At 52.8% G+C, this 20618-nt stretch overlaps 1 protein-coding gene across 2 annotated transcripts in view; it reads right to left on the reverse strand.

Annotated features, from left to right (window-relative positions):
- The window catches only part of abca2 (ATP-binding cassette, sub-family A (ABC1), member 2), a 34085-nt gene that overhangs the window by 3777 nt on the left and 9690 nt on the right, over positions 1-20618 (reverse strand). For both annotated transcript variants that reach the window (XM_057031697.1, XM_057031696.1), the window contains exons 3-40: positions 19467-19578; positions 18778-18941; positions 18536-18657; positions 18322-18429; positions 17371-17547; positions 17045-17269; positions 15136-15512; positions 14895-15054; positions 14668-14796; positions 14421-14588; positions 14202-14298; positions 13677-13850; positions 11899-12001; positions 11659-11773; positions 10938-11128; positions 10640-10790; positions 10351-10555; positions 10014-10178; positions 9200-9380; positions 8916-9128; positions 8590-8786; positions 7943-8116; positions 7667-7863; positions 6952-7072; positions 6584-6853; positions 6268-6486; positions 6014-6116; positions 4813-5138; positions 4479-4692; positions 3632-3737; positions 3440-3551; positions 3299-3359; positions 3040-3214; positions 1720-1835; positions 1488-1635; positions 1285-1408; positions 1036-1168; positions 22-142 (exon numbers count right to left, since the gene is read on the reverse strand). In XM_057031697.1, coding sequence (XP_056887677.1) covers positions 22-142; positions 1036-1168; positions 1285-1408; positions 1488-1635; positions 1720-1835; positions 3040-3214; positions 3299-3359; positions 3440-3551; positions 3632-3737; positions 4479-4692; positions 4813-5138; positions 6014-6116; positions 6268-6486; positions 6584-6853; positions 6952-7072; positions 7667-7863; positions 7943-8116; positions 8590-8786; positions 8916-9128; positions 9200-9380; positions 10014-10178; positions 10351-10555; positions 10640-10790; positions 10938-11128; positions 11659-11773; positions 11899-12001; positions 13677-13850; positions 14202-14298; positions 14421-14588; positions 14668-14796; positions 14895-15054; positions 15136-15512; positions 17045-17269; positions 17371-17547; positions 18322-18429; positions 18536-18657; positions 18778-18941; positions 19467-19578 — 6254 coding nt within the window. The remainder of the gene's footprint in view (positions 1-21; positions 143-1035; positions 1169-1284; positions 1409-1487; positions 1636-1719; positions 1836-3039; positions 3215-3298; positions 3360-3439; positions 3552-3631; positions 3738-4478; positions 4693-4812; positions 5139-6013; positions 6117-6267; positions 6487-6583; positions 6854-6951; positions 7073-7666; positions 7864-7942; positions 8117-8589; positions 8787-8915; positions 9129-9199; positions 9381-10013; positions 10179-10350; positions 10556-10639; positions 10791-10937; positions 11129-11658; positions 11774-11898; positions 12002-13676; positions 13851-14201; positions 14299-14420; positions 14589-14667; positions 14797-14894; positions 15055-15135; positions 15513-17044; positions 17270-17370; positions 17548-18321; positions 18430-18535; positions 18658-18777; positions 18942-19466; positions 19579-20618) is intronic.

Below are 20618 nucleotides of genomic sequence, written 5' to 3' on the forward strand. Positions count from 1 at the left end.
ATGTTGGACAACTGTTGGCACCTTGGTCAGGTTCTCGATCTTCAGCATGTCGTGATCGGCGTCTCCTCTGAGCACTCTTCGTCTCTCACAGGCCACGTCCACGTCATCGTCCTCTATAGGCTGGCAGCTGAGTGGGACCCTCCTGGACACACAGACCCAGATTCAGCCCCTGGTTCCTGTTGAGCAGGCTACTACACTGTTGTGGAAATAATAAACTCGAAATAAAGACGCCTTCATGAGCCTTTCCTCTCTTCCCTAGCTTAACAGGTGGCGCTGGTGCAGGTACCCCTCAGGTGCCCCAGTGCTGGATCACCTGAGGGGTACCTGAGCAGCGTTTACTCACGCAAGGATAGAATTGTTACTAATTCAGTAGTTCCAGTTACTATCCTAGACAGACAGATTATCATACTTAGGGGGTCGTCTAATCGTTAGGTCACATCTTAGTTATGCTGTTATAGGCCGAGGCTGCCGGGGTCCGGAAACATGATCCCTGACAGGCCTCTGTCACTCCACTGGGTCATGGTCTCCTCTCCTCCCTCGAATTCCTGCTCCTGAAGAGACCTCTCCTAAAGAAACCTAACTCTCCCCTCCCTCCTCTAATAGACGCCCCTCCCCTCCCTCTATCTCTCTCTCCTCTCCTTCCTCTCCTCTCCTCTCCTCTCCTCTCTCTCTACCCCCCCCCCATCAGCAGGAGGGTCCCCCTACATGAGCCTGGTCCTGCTCCAGGTTTCTTCCTGTTAAAGGGGAGTTTTTCCTGCCACTGCTGCTTGTGTGGGGTCAGGCCCTGGGGTTCTGGAGAGGGTCTAGAGACAATGTTGATTGTAACAGACGCTCTATAAATAAAGATTGATTGATTTGATAGATTCTGCCATTTTTATTGTGCTTTGCTAAATCTCGTCCTCTTGGAGGGACGTTCCAAGCACAGGTGCAACAGCTCCTTCCTTCTTTTCCAGCTTCTCGTCTCACTCATCTCCGCTCCGGCTCCAACCTGAACCGTGCTTCCTGTACATCTGCTGCATCTCAACACATACTTACAGTGGTTTCCGGAGGAAGTTGTACTGGCAAAGGATGGTAATTAGGAAGCCTACAAAGCCCTCAATCGTCATAGCGACCAGTCCTTGAGTCACAATGTCCCACTCGAATGGAGATTTCATCTTGTGAAACTGACCTGAAGACAGAAGCTACCATCAGCCTCACCTGCCTCTCTAAGTAGATATTGAGAAGTTTCCTCATGGGAAACGGCTCTGGTGCTGCTTGGGTGGAGCACCTGGATGCTGCTTGTACCTATTTTTGCATAATACTCGTTGATGTACTCGTTGTAGGCCAGCTCCATCAGACCATGGCCCAGGTTGTAGTTGGGGAAGATGAGGAAACAGGATTTCAGGTAACTGTTCACCCTTTTCAGGTCCTGGAGGAGACACAAACGGTTCAGATCTGCACCTTCAGGACATCAGATCCAGACCGAGCAGAGCGGGAGTCAGACTGACCTTGTCATGCTCAAAGAGCTGCAGGAGGAAGGTGGCAACAGTGGCAGTGATGCCGATGAAGAGGTTGATCACGATGAGGAACACGTACGCTGTGCTGGGAACCTCGAACCAGAAGGATGCTGGGTACATGATGGGAGTGATGGACCATCTGAAAGGAAGGAGAGATCATGCAGGAAGGTTCTTGGTGCTGAGCTGAGCTCAGTGGAGGTGATGTTGCAGGCTGGTGTCTCACCCATAGAGAAGAAAGAGGGCGAGGACGGCAGGGAAGTTGGTCGGGGAGGTGTAGGCCGGCAGGTCAAAGACAAAGAGGATCAGGACGCAGCACGTGGCTGGAACCAGGTAGTTCAGCTGAGGACAGAAGGCGTTGGGTCAGAGCAGGACAGCAGCCTCATCTCCAGTCACCATGTCCCCCATCTCACCATCTCCCCCACCTCACAATGTCCCCCCATCTCACCATGTCCCACACCTCACCATCTCCCCCACCTCACCATGTCCCCCATCTCACCATCTCCCCCACCTCACCATGTCCCACACCTCACCATGTCCCACACCTCACCATGTCCCACACCTCACCATGTCCCACATCTCACCATCTCCCCCACCTCACCATGTCCCACACCTCACCATGTCCCACACCTCACCATGTCCCACATCTCACCATGTCCCACACCTCACCATGTCCCACACCTCACCATGTCCAACACCTCACCATGTCCCACACCTCACCATCTCCCCCACCTCACCATGTCCCACACCTCACCATGTCCCCTACCTCACCATGTCCCACACCTCACCATGTCCCCCACCTCACCATGTCCCCCATCTCATCATGTCCCACATCTCACCATGTCCCCCATCTCACCATCTCCCCCACCTCACCACTTCCCACACCTCACCAGGTCCCCACCTCACCATGTCCCCCACCTCACCATGTCCCACATCTCACCATGTCCCCCATCTCACCATCTCCCCCACCTCACCACTTCCCACACCTCACCATGTCCCCCCTCACCATGTCCCACACCTCACCATGTCCCACACCTCACCATGTCCCCATCTCACCCTGTCCCACACCTCACCATGTCCCACACCTCACCATCTCCCCCACTTCACCATGTCCCACACCTCACCATCTCCCCCACCTCACCATGTCCCACACCTCACCATCTCCCCCACTTCACCATGTCCCCCACCTCACCATGATCCCATCTCACCATGTCCCCCATCTCACCATGTCCCACACCTCACCATGTCCCCCACCTCACCATGATCCCATCTCACCATGTCCCCCATCTCACCATGTCCCACACCTCACCATGTCCCCCATCTCACCATGTCCCCCACCTCACCATGTCCCACACCTCACCATGTCCCCATCTCACCATGTCCCCCATCTCACCATGTCCCACACCTCACCATGTCCCACATCTCACCATGTCCCACACCTCACCATGTCCCCCACCTCACCATGTCCCCCATCTCACCATGTCCCACACCTCACCATGTCCCCCATCTCAACATGTCCCCCATCTCACCATGTCCCCCACCTCACCATGTCCCACACGTAGTTGGCCAGCCAGTAGATGACGGGGTCACAGCCACTCACGAACTGCAGGTGCTTGGCCTTGGTCGATTTCTCCGCCACCAGGAAAACCACAAAGCTGGCGGGCACAAAGGACATGGCCACGATGATGAAGATGGCGATGACCACGTCGGTGCCCTGCAGCCTGGACACACAGAGAGAAGAGCCGACAGATGAGACGGGATCATCTGGACACGCTGGGTCCCTCATAGGACGAGGCTTGACTCACAGGTAGTCCAAGGACAGACTGGCGCTGGTCCGGTTCATTGGGTGGTTTATGAGCGTGATCCCTGTCACAGAGAGAACTGGTGTCAATCACCTATCAGGGGGTCAGCCGGCCAGGAGGCTCCGCCCCCTGCAGGTCTGTTACCGTAGGCAGCGGGGTTGCCCTTGGACGCGGGCAGGTTGGCCCGCAGGATGGCGTTGTTGAGGACGTTGAGGTACGTGGGCATGCTGTGGTAGCCTTTGTTGTTGTACAACACCTGGACACAAGCGGTCAGCAGGCGCCGGGTTAGTGGGGGACCAGAGGCCCATGGCGTCTTCACCCGCCCCCCCCCCTTACCTGAGCCGACCTCCGAACAGCTATCTTGCGAATCATTGGGGGGATTTTCCCTCCGAAGGATGCTGGGATGGATTTCTGGATGTTGCCCACAGTTATGCCTCCATATCTAAGAAGGAAGAAGCCAAAAGAAACCAAAGGGTTAGGGTTAAGGTTAGTTTTGGTTAGGGTTAGGTCACAGTTCACCCCCCCCCCCCCTCGGCCTAGAGTTAGGGTTAGTTAAGGTTAAGGTTAGTTAGGGTTAGCTCATAGTTCACCATCCCTCTTGGCCTAGGGTTAGTTAGGGTTAATTAGGGTTAGGGTTAGTGTTAGTTAGGGTTAGTGTTAGTTAGGGTTAGCTCACAGTTCACCGCCCCCTTGGCCTAGGGTTAGGGTTAGGTTCTGAGGTTAGGGTTAGGTTCTGAGGTGAGGGTTAGGGTTAGGTTCTGAGGTTAGGGTTAGGGTTAGGTTCTGAGGTTAGGGTTAGATTCTGAGGTGAGGTTCTGATGAGCCTGCCTGGAGCAGGTGAGCCTCAGTGGATCCCAATCACCCGTATGGTTGATCCAAAGTCAACTCTGAGGACTCTAGGTGAGGTCAGAGCCTCTGGCCTTTAGAATGAGGCCGAGGAGGTGAAGCAGGCAGGATGAGTCAATGTCCCTAAAGCCCTGTAGAGCTTCTCTGGAACATGGTTGATATTTGACCATCCTTCTCACCCTGAGTAATTTCTGCCTCAGTAGAAAGACAAACAGCAGGTGTCACTAGTACAGACACCTCTGCCGCTCATCATCAGGCTTCTGCCGGGGCTGGATCTACCAGGACCTGAGCTGCAGCTCCATCCCCGTTAGTGGTGTCGTGTATGCTACATGAATACCTGTGCAAGCGCAGCCGGTCCGATGTGAACAGGAGGTACTCCGACACGTTCCGGCCGGTGATGTCCACCAGCACGTCACCTGTCACCACCTTCATAATGGGAGGGTGCCCTCCTACACCACTGGGGCAGGAGAAACCTGCCCCTTGCATGGAGCAGGTACACCGTACAGCCTCATGGACCGAGGGTGGGTGTGGTGGAGGGGGTGTGACGGGTTCTGGGGTAAGACAGGAGCATGTTAGGGTTACTTCCTCAGACTGCAGCTTCAGCTGGTTCCCCAGCGCACGCGTGTGGTACCAGAAGGTGAAGCCCGTTCCTCGTCTACCCCCAGACTTACCGTGGACTGTGGTTGGAGCGGCCATTGTGAAGTTCCACACACCCTCCTCAAAGCGTTGGTCTGGGTCATCTGAGGGGGCAGGTGAAGGTGGGGGGGGCACAAAGTTGGAAAGAGGGACTCCCTGGGTGAAGGAGTCCAGACACATGGAGTCAAAGTAGCGGGCAGCCAAGGTCTTGGAGTTATTGGCGTTAGGGTTGAGGGTCTGGGCCAACTGGTCCAGGGTGCTGTTGAAGGGTGTTTTGAGGACACAGGTGGCCCCCACACCTGATGGCAGTCGGAGGGTGTTGATGATCTTCAGTGGGCTAGCATCAGGTGATAGCTTACTTCTGAAGAGGAAAGGTCAGCAGTTAGAACCAAGTCTGATGTGTCACAGCTACCAAACCAGGGAATAATGTCCGATAACGGCTGGTTATCACTGGGGAGGGGGCCCCTCTGATCCATGATCACTGACCATGTCTACGAACAAATGCTGCTCATTATAAAATCAAAGCTAATGATCCTAATATTAAAGCAAAGAGACGTCTTGGATCGGAAAAGGATCGTACTGATATCAAACTTCTGGATTTGAAAGAATGTGGACGGCATCTTCTAAATTACCCAAACTGCAGCTTCACCTCAGAAAATAAGCAGGTTCTTCTTTTTTTCATTGCTAATCCAAAGGCCCAATATGGTTTATAGGTCCATGTTATATTTATAAAGGCTAAAAGAGCTGGATGCTATATAAGGAAATGCTAACACGATGTAGCAGCCATCCCACAATGTGGTTTTAGGACTGTTAGCATAAAACACATTTTAATGCAAACACAAATATAGTTCAAAGTCAAACGCAGCTTTGTTTAGTGGTTCGGGATCCACCACCCCGAGTATCTGCCCTCTGCATCACCCCATCTTCTCCACCTCCATCTTCATCTTCATCTTCTCCATCTCCTTCTTGTCCACCTCCATCTTCTCCATCTCCATCTTGTCCACCTCCATCTTCATCTCCTCCATCTCCATCTTCTCCATCTCCATCTCCATCCCCATCTCCATCTTCATCTCCATCTTCTCCATCTCCATCTCCATCTCCATCTCCACCTTCTCCATCTCCATCTCCACCTTCTCCATCTCCATCTCCAGCGGTGGAAGAGCACCATCTCTCCACAGCCAGGCCAGTTTGAACTTGTCTTAACCAGTGAGCAGACGTGACGGTGGAGCACCTCACCTGTACCAGGGTCTGTTTTCGTTGGTGTAGGGGATGAAGTTGCCTCTTGGTTGGGTGTAATTGTGATACTGTGATGGGGACAAGATCAGCGGCGGCAAATCCCCTGTAAGAAAGGAGAGAGTGATGAGGAGGACTCTTCATGGTTTAGAACTGCTGCCCCCTTTGTGGCACCATCCAGGAACAAGCAGAAACTGAAGAACCCTAACCCCTGAGACACCCAACCTTCAGCCCTGGGGGTGTCAGTGAAGCCTCACCGATCTCCGGCACTGATAAGGCCACGGTCATGGCCACGCAGACGAAGAAGGCCGGCAGGAGGATCTGGGAGAACAGGCCCTTCGTGTTCCTCTTGGCGCAGTGGAACCTCTTGACGAGGAGGCCGTGGAACTGACTGAGCTTTAGCCCCCAACCCTCCAGCTTGATGCTGCCCTGCCCCTCCAACTCTGGCGGCGTGATTGAGGGGCTCCTGGCCTCGCCTGCAAGGGAAGCCCAAACATGACCTCTTGACCTCCGGGGTGATCAGTGAACTACATCAAGTGTGAGTTCTTCACAGTGGCTTTGCTCTTCTCTTACTCCTCAAGCTGGCAGATTCGGCCTCTTGGCTGTGGTCAAACAGGGGGCGGTAGTCTCCAAAGAAGTCTGCGTAGAGTCCACTGTCCTCCCCCCTCACTGAGCCAACAGAGGATGAGGATCTGAGGGAGGACTGGCTCTGGCTCAGCTCAGAGGACCTCGCCAGATTATTCAGCTCAACCTCTGGCTTCTCATCTTCTACAGAGGGTGGAGCCTCGCCCCGCAGCCCCCCCGGCCCTGGTGAACCCACCGAGGATTTCCCTCTAGGGGAGCCTTTGAAAGACACAAGGAGCAGACAAGAAAGCAGGTCAACTCATAACAGCTGCTGAGTCTGAGGGTTAGGGCTAGGGTGGAGTAGAACGCTGTCTGACCAGCATCACTGTTCTCCAAAGACTGGTCCTCTTCAGACACTTTGAGGAAAACCTCCTCCAGAGTTGTGTCCATCACTCCAAAGCTTGTTAGGGCCAGGCCATCCAAGTTGTGCTCCAAAGCCTTGGAGGACATCAAAGATCAGGGTTGGGGTTAGGGGTTAGGGTTTAAGGTTAGGTTCAGGGGTTAGGGGTTAGGTTCAGAGGTTAGGGTTTGGGGTTAGGTTCAGGGGTTAGGGTTAGGGGTTAGGTTCAGGGGTTAGGGATTGGGGATTGGGGTTAGGTTCAGGGGTTAGGGTTAGGGGTTAGGTTCAGGGGTTAGGGTTAGGTTCAGAGGTTAGGGTTTGGGGTTAGGTTCAGGGGTTAGGGTTTAAGGTTTAGGTTCAGGGGTTAGGGGTTAAGGTTTGGAGTTAGGTTCAGGGGTTAGGGTTTGGGGTTAGGTTCAGGGGTTAGGGTTTGGGGTTAGGGGTTAGGTTCAGGGGTTGGGGTTTGGGGTTAGGTTCAGGGGTTAGGGTTTGGGGTTTAGGTTCAGGGGTTAGGGGTTAAGGTTAGGTCAAGGGGTTAGGGTTTGGGGTTAGGTGTTAAGGTTAGGTTCAGGGGTTAGGATTTGGGGTTAGATCAGTGTCCATGTGTTAAATAATTTAAAAGAGAACATCAATACTGGGAAACTTAGCTAGAATAATTTAGTATAGGTTGAGTTCAGCTGTGCTCCAAATACCTGAAAGAGCCTCTCAAAGCCGCCCTTCCTGATGGCCTCTGAGGGCAGAACATAAGACAGCTCAGTGTTGGAGTCGGACACCAGCAGGCAGGACGCCACAAACTGGCGGATAAACTGGGTGACGCGAGCCTCCGAACACGGTGCCAGAGAGCAGGATGGAGATGAAAGAGGGGCGGTGGGGGACTGGCTGTCCACACCTGGGACGGGAGGGAGACACGGGGGGACGGAGCGTTAGCGTTAGGGTTAGGGTCCAGTCTAGGTGGTCTACACACGGACCTGAGCCTTCACGTTGTCTCTTGACCAAAGTCAGCTTGTATCCATCTCCGTAGGTGCTCTTCAGGAAGAGTGGAGAACCACAGCACTGGAGCTTCCCATGGGAGATGATGGCGATGCGGTCTCCCAGAAGGTCGGCCTCATCCATGTGGTGCGTGGACAGGAGGATGGTGCGTCCTGGGACAGACGGGGACACTGTTCTGGATCTGGAACTGGAGAACTGTGTGGCTGCTTTGAGACATAGATGCTAACTGAGGGGATGGATGCTAACTGAGTGGACAGATGCTAACTAAGGGGACGGATGCTAACTGAGGGGACAGATGCTAACTGAGTGGACAGATGCTAACTGAGGGGACAGATGCTAACTGAGGGGACAGATGCTAACTGAGGGGACGGATGCTAACTGAGGGGACAGATGCTAACTGAGGGGACAGATGATAACTGAGTGGACGGATGCTAACTAAGGGGACGGATGCTAACTGAGGGGACGGATGCTAACTGAGGGGACAGATGCTAACTGAGTGCTAACGCTGAGACTTTGTGGCTTTATGATGAAAGTTTAGAACTTTACCAAGTGGCCAACGGCTCGTGAGCAGGCAGGAGGTTACCAACTGCTCCAGTACAATAATGCTAAGCTAACAGCAGCTCACCCTGTTTATACTTCAGGATGAGGTCCCAGATAGCCCTGCGAGCGTAGGGGTCCACGCCTGCCGTGGGCTCATCCAAGATGACGGCCCTGGACCCACCAACAAACGCTATGGCGACGGACAGCTTCCTCTTCATGCCCCCGGAGAGCGTCTGGACCAAACTGTGGCGCTTGTTGGACAACTCCAGGTCGATGATCATCCTGCAGGACCAAGACACCAAAGAGTCGAGGAAGGTTCACCTGTGCACGTGAAACCCACCTCGGATGGGTTTCTAGTGAAAGGTTCTGTCTGGTCCAAGCGCGGCAGAAACGCTGTGGACCGGTACCAACTTGTCCATTTTCCTGCGGATGTCCTCTTCGGCCATGCCTTTGAGCCTGGAGTAGAACCACAGGTGTTCCTCCACGCTCAGCTTGTCAAACAGGACGTTGTGCTGCGGACACATGCCCAGGTTCTGGCGGATCCGCTCCATCTCTGTGCGGATGTCGTGGCCGTAGATGGTGGCAGAACCAGAGGTGGGTGGGAACAACCCCGTCAGGATGGACCTAGGGCAGCGGAGACCGTCAGTACCCTCGGGACACACTATCATACGAGCACTCTGGCCCCGCCCCCTTACATGGTGGTGGTCTTGCCGGCTCCGTTGTGGCCCAGGAAGGAGACCACCTGGTTCTCGTGCAGGTTCAGGCTCAGGTTGTTGAGGGCCAGTTTGCTGCCCGTCTTGTAGACCTTGGTCAGTTTGTCTATGCACACCACCAGGGGCAGATGGCTGGGCTCCTCCTCCATGCCCCGCAGCCCCCCTGCCCCAGGAGCACAGGAACAACCACAACACACACGGGCATGAAGAGGGGGGGGCAGTAGAATAGAAAGATGCATCCCATAATAGAATGGGACACATCTCCATGAGAGTCAGGAAGCCTTTTAACAACACTGAATAATACCAACATGGTTTTAGCTTATACCGGATTTTCTGGACTATAAGGCGCACCTTCTTTCATAGTTTGTCAGGGGTGCAACTTGTACTCTTTTCACACTGACGACCACCTGAGGGCCCTCTAGGCATGTGTACTAGCTGAATTTGTTACGTTAGCATACCGTAACCCTATTGCTAATCCATGCTAATTGCCATTCAAGATGAAATGTATGTTCTTGGTCTCGGATTTTAGCAAATCAATTTCCCCCCAAAATGCGACTTATATATCTATTTTTCTTCTTTATTCTGCATTTTTTGGCTGGTGCGACTTAAACTCCGGAGCCACATATAGTCCAGAAACTACAGTAATTAACAGCCTTTGTCCGTCCCACTCGTTACAGCCCTTATCTGTCCCACCGACAGGTTAGGGTTAGGGTTAACCCCTGACCTCCAGGGTTCCCCTTCAGACACGCCTGCTCTGGTGGACTCAACATCTACCAACATCTGGGTTCTTTCATACCAGTTCTGCGCTGGTCCAGAGCACAAGCCTGGTCTTCCTCCATGACACTGAGCCGGGTGGTGCTGCCCCCGCACCAGGGCCAGTCCCAGGTCTCAACACGCCCACTGCCGGACCAGTAGGACCTCTGCAGTGGGAAGTACCATGGCCGCGGAAGTCCATACATGCCTGCAGGGAAGGACACAACACTGGAGATGGGAAGGCCACGTGTGACCAGAGGAGCAAGCATCGTCAGCATTAGCATTAGCGTTAGCATCCTAAACACACTGTTCTGTCACATCTGACGTGCGACAGGTCACCTTCTTCTCCTGGAAGCTGCCAGGAGCGGAGGAAGGCTCACCTGGGTGCACAGCCTCGATGTACCATGTGAGCACTCCATACACCGCGGCGTCGATGATTAGCATCATCATGGACAGGCCCAGGTTGAAGTCGTCCCCTTCCACCGGGGACTGAGTGATGGTCCTCCACTGGATTCCAACGCCAGCGACTTCGTACAGAGCAAAGTACTTGGAGCCCAGGCCAAAGGCGGTGGTGGACATCAGGGACTGCACAGGTGGAGCAGCAGATGGTCACCACGCTATCATGCTAACGCCACAGCTAACGACGAGAGAGGAGCAACTCCATCTTACGGCGATGCACTTCTCAAAGGCGGTGATCTTGTCATGGGCCACTTCTTCTCGAATGGCCACGTACATGTAGGGCACATAACTGAGGAAGTAGATGATTCCACCACAGGCTGAAGCCAGCTTGGCCTTGGAGTAGATCACAGACACCAGAAAGCTGCAATGCAACAAAGAGTTGAAGATCAAAGGCCTGAGCGTTCCCAGTCCAAACACAGGCTCCATGCTATCGTCGCTCCAGATGCTAAAGGCTAACTGGGCCTGATGGTCCACCACGCTGCTGTCTGGAGATGATGAGGATCCTCACCAGAACATGATGGTGGCCACAGCGTAGATGGTGAGGAAGAGCCAGATGATGAAGGGGTCGCTGTGGAACAGGACCTTCCCGTACTTTAGGATGGCCGTCAGAGCCGTGACGGAGATGGAGAGCTGGACAAAGCCAGTGATGAACCAGGCCACCCAGTGGACGGCGTTGTTCAGACCCATCATCTTCATCACCTGGGGAGGAGGCCGCACCGCTGGTAATGTGTACAGCTGCAGCAGCTACAGCTACAGGCTACAGCAGCTACAGCTACAGCTACAGCAGCAGCAGCTACAGCTACAGCAGCTACAGCTACAGGCTACAGCAGCTACAGGCTACAGCAGCTACAGGCTACAGCTGCAGCACCTACAGGCTACAGCAGCTACAGGCTACAGCAGCTGCAGCAGCTACATGCTACAGCAGCAGCTACAGGCTACAGGCTACAGCTACAGCAGCTACAGGCTACAGCAGCAGCAGCTACAGGCTACAGCAGCTACAGGCTACAGCAGCAGCTACAGGCTACAGCAGCTACAGGCTACAGCAGCTACAGGCTACAGCAGCTACAGGCTACAGCAGCAGCGGCTACAGCTACAGGCTACAGCAGCAGCTACAGGCTACAGCAGCAGCTACAGGCTACAGCAGGTACAGGCTACAGCAGCAGCTACAGGCTACAGCAGCGGCTACAGGCTACAGCTACAGGCTACAGCAGCAGCAGCCACACACTGACCTCCTTCAGGCGCTGCTCCTTCTCTGAGACGATGTGCTGGATCATCATGGCCACAGAGTAGACCCAGGAGATCACCATGCACAGAGGCATCATGTGCTCAATCACAAAGAGGAAACTGGAAAACAACAATGAAGACGTCTGTCATTCCAAAGTCAAAAAGGATTTTAGAGTGTTGGAAAATGTGGAATTCGTGAATTATTGTTATGGATGTGGTCCAGGAGCTCAAGGCTCAGATCTTACTCGTCTCTGGTGTAGCAGGGGTAGGGGAACATCTGAACGTAGTTTCCAGGTTCCACCACGTCATGGCCGACAAACGTGTTGATGATAGCTCTCTCGATCATATCTGCAAACACGATGAGGACCTTAGAGACTCAAGCAGGACGTTTCCCATCTACTCTCCTCTCTCGACGTTGGTACCACATGAAGAAATGTCTCCTTCAGGTGGACTCTGATCCCAAACACCGACGTTCCTCCAACCACCTCTGTCTCAGATGGCTGCTGGTGTACTGAGGTCCATGAAGACATGACCATGTGGGGGTTTATGCCAGGTCCTTGCACACACGTGAACAGACCTCAGAAGGTCAAATCCATCGAGGATTCTAAAGTTTGTGCTTTCTGTGACGCTCATATCGAGCAGCACCTGATTGTTGGACCTGATTATTCCTACCGACCTGGACGGATGTATGGGACGGTCATTTGAACCCTCCCATCGGTCTCTTGTTCTTATTATCCCTGTTATTACTGCTGTTATTATTGCTGCTGTTGAGAATAATAGCATGGTTACTGTCCTGCCTGGTGGTTCCTCAGCTGACTGGCTAACGAGACACTTGATTCATGGAATCTTCTGTCATACAACATTAGTTTTCCTGTGAAAAGCAGTGAGAAGATGATGGATGAGTCCGTCTGGGCTCGAAACCAGGTAACAATCTCCTGACTGGCCGAACAAACCCGGTACTGTCGACCCACATCTGGGCAGATGTGGGTCCCGGACCTCAATACTCCCTCTCCGGAGTAAACTCAACCAATGCCCCCATCCCTGGCTGGTTTACCACAGGGTTTACCCAGTGTTGGTAGTTCTCCCTTAAATGATAAGTGTGGGTAGTTCATCCCTTAAATGATAAATGTCGGTAGTTCATCCCTTAAATGATAACTGTCGGTAGTTCATCCCTTAAATGATAAATGTTGGTAGTTCATCCCTTAAAGGATTCATGTTGGTAGTTCATCCCTTAAATGATAAATGTGGGTAGTTCATCCCTTAAATGATAAATGTCGGTAGTTCATCCCTTAAATGATTCATGTTGGTAGTTCATCCCTTAAATGATAAATGTTGGTAGTTCATCCCTTAATGATAAATGTTGGTAGTTCATCCCTTAAATGATAAATGTGGGTAGTTCATCCCTTAAATGATAATGTCGGTAGTTCATCCCTTAAATGATAACTGTCGGTAGTTCATCCCTTAAATGATAAATGTTGGTAGTTCATCCCTTAAATGATAAATGTCGGTAGTTCATCCCTTAAATGATAAATGTTGGTAGTTCATCCCTTAAATGATAAATGTGGGTAGTTCATCCCTTAAATGATAACTGTCGGTAGTTCATCCCTTAAATGATAACTGTCGGTAGTTCATCCCTTAAATGATAATGTTGGTAGTTCATCCCTTAAATGATAAATGTCGGTAGTTCATCCCTTAAATGATAAATGTGGGTAGTTCATCCCTTAAATGATAAATGTTGGTAGTTCATCCCTTAAATGATAACTGTCGGTAGTTCATCCCTTAAATGATAACTGTCGGTAGTTCATCCCTTAAATGATAAATGTCGGTAGTTCATCCCTTAAATGATAAATGTGGGTAGTTCATCCCTTAAATGATAACTGTCGGTAGTTCATCCCTTAAATGATAAATGTCGGTAGTTCATCTCTTAAATGATAAATGTTGGTAGTTCATCCCTTAAATGATAAATGTCGGTAGTTCATCCCTTAAATGATAAATGTTGGTAGTCATCCCCTTAACCACGCACCTTGGATCCAAACAAATCCATACAGGAAGTAGAACTTCCCTCCAGAGTTGGGTCCAGGGCGCCAGTAGGCCCGTCTGATCTCGTTGGTCTTGGCTGTGAAGCTGGAGTTCTGGCGAATTTTGTAAACCACATGGGGGGGCAGAGAACCATCACTGCTGGTGTGGAAGATGACGCCTGCAAGAGGGAGGAGGCAGAGTGACGCTCCGACCAGAGGACACACCCTGTCCCCACTGCTGGGACATCCTGGAGGGACATCCAGTCTGTGTCTGACAGTGGACAGATGTCTGTGTCTGACTGTGGACAGATGTCTGTGTCTGACAGTGGACAGATGTATGTTGTTACTACACAGAGGACAGATGTCTGTGTCTGGCTGTGGACAGATGTTGGTGTCTGACTGTGGACAGATGTCTGTGCCTGACAGTGGACAGATGTTGGTGTCTGACAGTGGACAGATGTTGGTTGTGACTACACAGAGGACAGCCAGCTGGACAGACAGAGAGAGACAGAAGTATCGCAGAGACTCACTGGCAAACACAGACACGTTGTCCTGGTACGCCTGACTCAGGGTGTAGTTGACAATGCTGTCCTCATCAGGAAAGCCCTTGAAGACGTCCACACTAACCTGGAGACACAGTTTGTAGACTGTAGGACAGATTGTCACCGTGTCCTTCTGGGTACGATACGATATTGACCTGTGGTTGATGGTCAGGTGCTGCCAGGACCACAACACTTAAAGAGACACACCTTGGACATAAAGCGTGTCCATCCACAAGCGGCATTGTCGATGGTGTCCAGCTGCTCCAGCAGTGTGGAGGTGTTGGGGAGACTGTAGTTTCCCTCCATCAGACCCTGCACCAGCTCCCTGTCGGAGCTGCTCAGCAGTTCTGGGTGCTGCTGAAACTCAGACGAGAGCTGTGGAGACATGGACCCATGGTTGAGGGCTGGTTTCCTGACCTGTTAAGTCTCTGGAGCCATCGTGAGGACGGTCTACCTGTTGCAACCACAGTAGGTGGTCGTGCAGTTGACCCTCCTCTAGAAACGTCCTGAGCTGTGCAGAGATGTTGAGCCACACGCGGGTGTAATGGGTCACGTTCCCAACGAACGCAAAGGTCTCGTTGGCCTACGGCCAGACAAAGGTTTACATCAGACTAACGGAAGGCCTAGAACCTCGGGACCTTCAGTTCTGTGTGTATTGATCTCGTCTGACCAGCGACTTGCCTTCTGAATCACTTTGTCAGCCTGGGAGCCGATGGGGGAGTAGAGGATTTTGGGATTTGTAGTCATCAAGTGAACCAGCAGCCCAAGATTTCGCTGTTCTTTGCTGGTGAAGCCAAGAGAACTCATGTTGCCTCTCTTCAGAGCCTCGGGCTCGATGATCCTTCAGGGGAGGTCACAGCCAAATATGTTAGTATACTAATGAATTACCCTTTATCGTCCCTTCATTACACCCCTCACCCACCTGTTGTTGCCACACAGGATGGGCTGCAGACCAGCCCACAGCTGGACAAAGGCTGAAAACTGAGAATGAGGATTTTCTGACTCCTCCTTCCTGGTTTCTGCTCCTGATGCTCCACCTCCATCTCCCCGATCCTCCGCAGCCTCTCTGGGGGTGTCAGTGGTGTTGGGGCCCCAGGTGGTGTTGTTGAGGGGCCACGTCACGTTTGTTGGCGAGGCTGAAGTCTGTCTCATACAAGCTCCTTTAGGTAGCAGACGAGCTAGGCCAGACAGTAAGTCCACGTCCTTCAGAAGCCTCTCAAAATCAGCCAAGTCCTTCAACAAGGCCCTGAGACGAGTCTCTGAGAGATGAGCCGTCACCCGGGGCTCCTGGAGCTGAAGCTGGTTGGGAGGAAATAAGGAGTCACAGCTACTAGTATGTCTCAGAAAAGGGTTAATGATGGTTATGGTAGAGCCATCAGGTGCACCACAACCACCAGGTGAAGAGGACAGCACTGACCTCGGGATATATTAAACAAAGCTCAAATCTTCTACTCAAGGTTGGTGTTTAAGAAGCAGGAAAATGGCCAATCGTGAAGATTTGACCTAGTCTGACATGGACCTCGTCTGACATGGACCTAGTCTGACATGGACCTAGTCTGACATGGATCTAGACTGACATGGACCTCGTCTGACATGGACCTAGACTGACATGGATCTAGACTGACATGGACCTTGTCTGACATGGACCTCGTCTGACATGGACCTAGACTGACATGGACCTAGTCTGACATGGACCTAGTCTGACATGGACCTCGTCTGACATGGACCTAGACTGAAATGGACCTAGACTGACATGGACCTAGACTGACATGGACCTAGACTGACATGGACCTCGTCTGACATGGACCTAGACTGACATGGACCTAGACTGACATGGACCTAGACTGACATGGACCTAGTCTGACATGGACCTAGACTGACATGGACCTAGTCTGACATGGACCTAGACTGACATGGACCTAGTCTGACATGGACCTAGACTGACATGGACCTAGACTGACATGGACCTAGACTGACATGGACCTAGTCTGACATGGACCTAGTCTGACATGGACCTAGATGACATGGACCTAGTCTGACATGGACCTGGACTGACATGGACCTAGACTGGCATGGACCTAGTCTGACATGGACCTGGACTGACATGGACCTAGAGTGACATGGACCTAGTCTGACATGGACCTAGTCTGACATGGACCTAGACTGACATGGACCTAGAGTGACATGGACCTAGTCTGACATGGACCGAGACTGACATGGACCTAGACTGACATGGACCTAGACTGAAATGGACCTAGACTGAAATGGACCTAGTCTGACATGGACCTAGTCTGACATGGACCTAGTCTGACATGGACCAAACTGTGGCTCTGGGTCCCAACAGGTCCCAACAGGGGTGGTCCTGATGGGTGGTCCTGGTCTGCAAGGGTCCAAATCCCTCAAAAGGCAGCAGTGAACTGGTTACCTGGTAATGCATCTTTCTGCACCTGCTAATGCCCTGATACCCCAGCACACCTTCAGGAGTCAACATGTCAGGGTGAAAGGAGAACCAGGGAGGTGGTCCTGATGTTCTGGGTAAGAACTGGATTATAGTTTCATGGTACTTTTCATTCACTCTGATTTGATCAAATTTAACTGGACTTTAATGTTAAAAAGGGAAACCACTTGAACAACCTTCTGGGCTCAAGGCCCAAGGACCTTCAGACTTGACATCAGTCCATCATTGTGGACGTTCAGATCAGTGACTGGAGATTCTTTAGCATCTGCCTTCTACGCTGTCTTTGGTTCCCCAGAACTAAGAGGACACATTGGGAGAACTTTGATGCATGTCCTTGGTGGTTGTGTGCAACTGTGGACAGCTTCAGCGTCACCTTCTCAGCAGCTGTCCTCATGTCGACGTGCTGCTTCAGGGCCACACTCATCCTCCGGAAGCGCTCCGACCTTTGGCCTCTGTCTGTGCCGCCACACATGGCGTCAGAATAGACCTGAAGCCCTCGCCGCTGCTGCTCCGGCACCAGCAGGATCTTACTGAGCTCACTGCTGCCACCCTGCCCACAGGTGAGGGCTTCCAGCATGGATCCGGTCAGAAGAACCCCCTGTTAGACACACAGCAGGGGTTCACGGGTCACGATGGGTTCTTGGACCGGCTCCAGCAGATGCATAAAGAGGACGCATGCCTCAGAGACCGCTGCCATACCTCCAGGTCCTTGAGAGCCTGCTGATTCTTTCTCTGGTCTTCTGTGCCATCAGAGCCTCCTAGTGCCCCAGGTGTCCCCCTGGGGAGGGTCCTTCTGCCAGCAGCTTCTGCTGGGTCACGCAATGCTTCATGTAGCAGACCTCCATCCGGACCCTCCACACCTGCAGAGGCTCCCTCCTGATTGGGGGAACAGTGAACACACAGAACATATCAGAACATCATCTACACCAAAGGTGAACGGGCCAAACTCCTCCTCCTTCTCCTTCTAGAAGAGCCTTCACCTCCTGGCTGGGACCCTTGTCTCACTTGAAATCTCTCCTTTAGTTCCAGACACCTGTACGTAGATACCTCGCCTACCCTAGTCCCCTTGTCCTGTCCCAGTTGGACTTGTCTTGGGCCTGTTGCTCCATCTGCCAGGCCAGCCTCATTAGTGGTGTCCATCCTGCTCTTCATTTTAAACCCAACCCCACCCAGCAGGTGGACATCGGCAGCCTGGGCAACTTTGGAACGGTCCCAGGGGTCGGCTGTCCTCCAGGGGCAGGATGTTGGACCAGACCTTTGATCCCCACTCCTCCTACTCGTGGAGCTGGGAAAGACCTTGATCTCATTCTTGGACCATCACAGTGACCCGTCTCCATATATTTCTCCACCTTTTCATCAGTTCAGTGTGAGGCTCAGTGATCACCCCCCCCTTCCTGCTCCTCTCCCACGGTCTCCTTCATCCACGTCTCCTCTGCCCCCCCCCAGCTCTACCCTGAGGAACCCCCTGGACCATGTGTGCTCTCATCATTGAGGGCCAGTGTTGGCCACCCTTCACCCCAAACATCTTCTCTTTCTGAACGCTGCCATAAAGCGTGTCACCAAAGTGGCCTTCAGAAACCGAAGAGGACCTGCAGGACCACTTGGCTGATCCAACTGGAGCCTGAAGAAAACAGCCTTGATCCGTCTCACCTGCAGAGAAGAACCTCTGTCTTCAGGTTTCTGGCTGGTGCCTCCTGGACCCAGCTCCAGACTCTGGTTCCTTTCTCCATCTCTAGTTCCTAAGAGGAGGCTGCGCACCTGCACACAGAAACAGGTGAGACACACACACACACACACACACCACACACACACACACACACACACACACGCCTCAGTCAGGCAGGGGTAATAAAGGAGTTATTACCGCTGTGAGGCTGACAGGAGTGTGGAGCAGTAGCCTGGTGGTGGCCTTGGACAGAGAGAAGTTCTTCAGCAGAACCTGCTGGAAGAGAGTCTGGTCCTTCAACACACTGGCCAGAGTGACGTCTACACACACACACACACACACACACACACACACACACACACAGAAGAGATGAGAGCAAAGAAAAGGGTGTGAACCCCCCTGAGGGGGTGTGGGCGGGTCCTTAGAGTCGTTCCTGAGACCTTGGGTCTTGTTGAAGGTGAGGTCTGGTGATGACGGTGCAGAGCTGAGGCTGTCCAGGTGCTGCTGCAGGGTTTCCAGCTCTTGGCCCAGTCCTGGCCCCTCAGAGGTGAAGAGTCGGTTCTGCTCGGCGACCTGGCTGATGCGCTCCAGCAGCTGGCTCACACTGACACAGACAACAACACTCAAGAACCTTCAGTACCTTGCTCAAGGGTACCTTGGCAGTGCCCTGAAGGTGTTCTGGCACACCCCCCTGCTACCAGAACACCTCCCATGACCTGCTCTGCTCAACATGGACCCAGATCGAGTGCTGCGTCTATGTGACAGGTCACCTAGCCTTAGCTCTAATGCTAATCATACGTTTAGCTCTAATGCTAACCATGCGTTAAGCTCTAATGCTAACCATGCGTTTAGCTCTAATGCTAATCATACGTTTAGCTCGAATGCTAACCATGCGTTAAGCTCTAATGCTAACCATACGTTTAGCTCTAATGCTAACCATGCGTTTAGCTCTAATGCTAACCATGCGTTTGTGCCCCTTCTGCAAGCAAAAGCTCGAGCTTCTCCTGAGTCTCTGGATCATTGCTGGCATTAATGACTGTGTGTGTGAGAAGGATCCAAACGTGTCCTCAGATATTTTAATCCCGTTTTATGGTTCATGTCGTGTTGTGAAGCTGTGGCGAGTTCTCACGTGGAGTTCTGGTACTGCAGGAAGCCAAACTCATCCCGCTGTCCGTCTGGGCAGAGCGACTGCATGATGGGGATGATGCCGGCCGAGGTGAGCGGGGCGGCGCTGTAGAAGGCTGCAGCCCCGGAGGAGAGCCCAGGGACAGGAGCCAGGGACAGGAGCCCCGGGACAGGAGCCAGGGACAGGAGCCCAGGGACAGGAGCCAGGGACAGGAGCCCAGGGACAGGAGCCAGGGACAGGAGCCAGGGACAGGAGCCCAGGGACAGGAGCCCAGGGACAGGAGCCAGGGACAGGAGCCAGGGACAGGAGCCCAGGGACAGGAGCCAGGGACAGGAGCCAGGGACAGGAGCCCAGGGACAGGAGCCAGGGACAGGAGCCAGGGACAGGAGCCCAGGGACAGGAGCCAGGGACAGGAGCCAGGGACAGGAGCCAGGACAGGAGCCCAGGGACAGGAGCCCAGGGACAGGAGCCAGGGACAGGAGCCCAGGGACAGGAGCCAGGGACAGGAGCCAGGGACAGGAGCCCAGGGACAGGAGCCAGGGACAGGAGCCCAGGGACAGGAGCCAGGGACAGGAACCCAGGGACAGGAGCCAGGGACAGGAGCCAAGGGACAGGAGCCAGGGTGGACACACACAGGATCATCAGGGACAACATGTCTCATTAGAGTCAAACAGCACAATGAGGAGCATCTTGGTGATTGGTGGCCAGAGAGGACGTTCCCCTGAACACTGGCTTCATGCTTTCAACGTGGTTCAGAGAGAAAACACAGATTAAAGCTAAATTAGCTGATGCGTCCGTCTAGAACTCAGTCAGCTCAGATGTTGCTCCAGGTCCAGCAGAAGGTCCACTGGACTGTTGAACTGGACTGTCAAGCAACATCTGAGCTGCAGGACTCCTCTCTAGCCAGCAAACACTGGAGTTAAAGCTCAGGTCCACACACACGATCAGAGTTAACATGAAGGAAAGTTAGCACACAAGCTAGCTGGCGTTAGCTGTACGGAGAGAAAGATGTCACCCACGGCTGCAGGAGCATTACTGGACTCAGCAGATATCATCATCATCATCATCATCATCATCATCTATCACAGATGATTTGAGCAGAACATGTGACCAGACCTTCTCCTCACCAGCCTTCCTCACCCTTCCTGCAGATGG

Source organism: Takifugu flavidus, chromosome 5 (genome assembly GCF_003711565.1).
Source record: "Takifugu flavidus isolate HTHZ2018 chromosome 5, ASM371156v2, whole genome shotgun sequence".
In the NCBI taxonomy this organism is placed as follows: domain Eukaryota; kingdom Metazoa; phylum Chordata; class Actinopteri; order Tetraodontiformes; family Tetraodontidae; genus Takifugu; species Takifugu flavidus.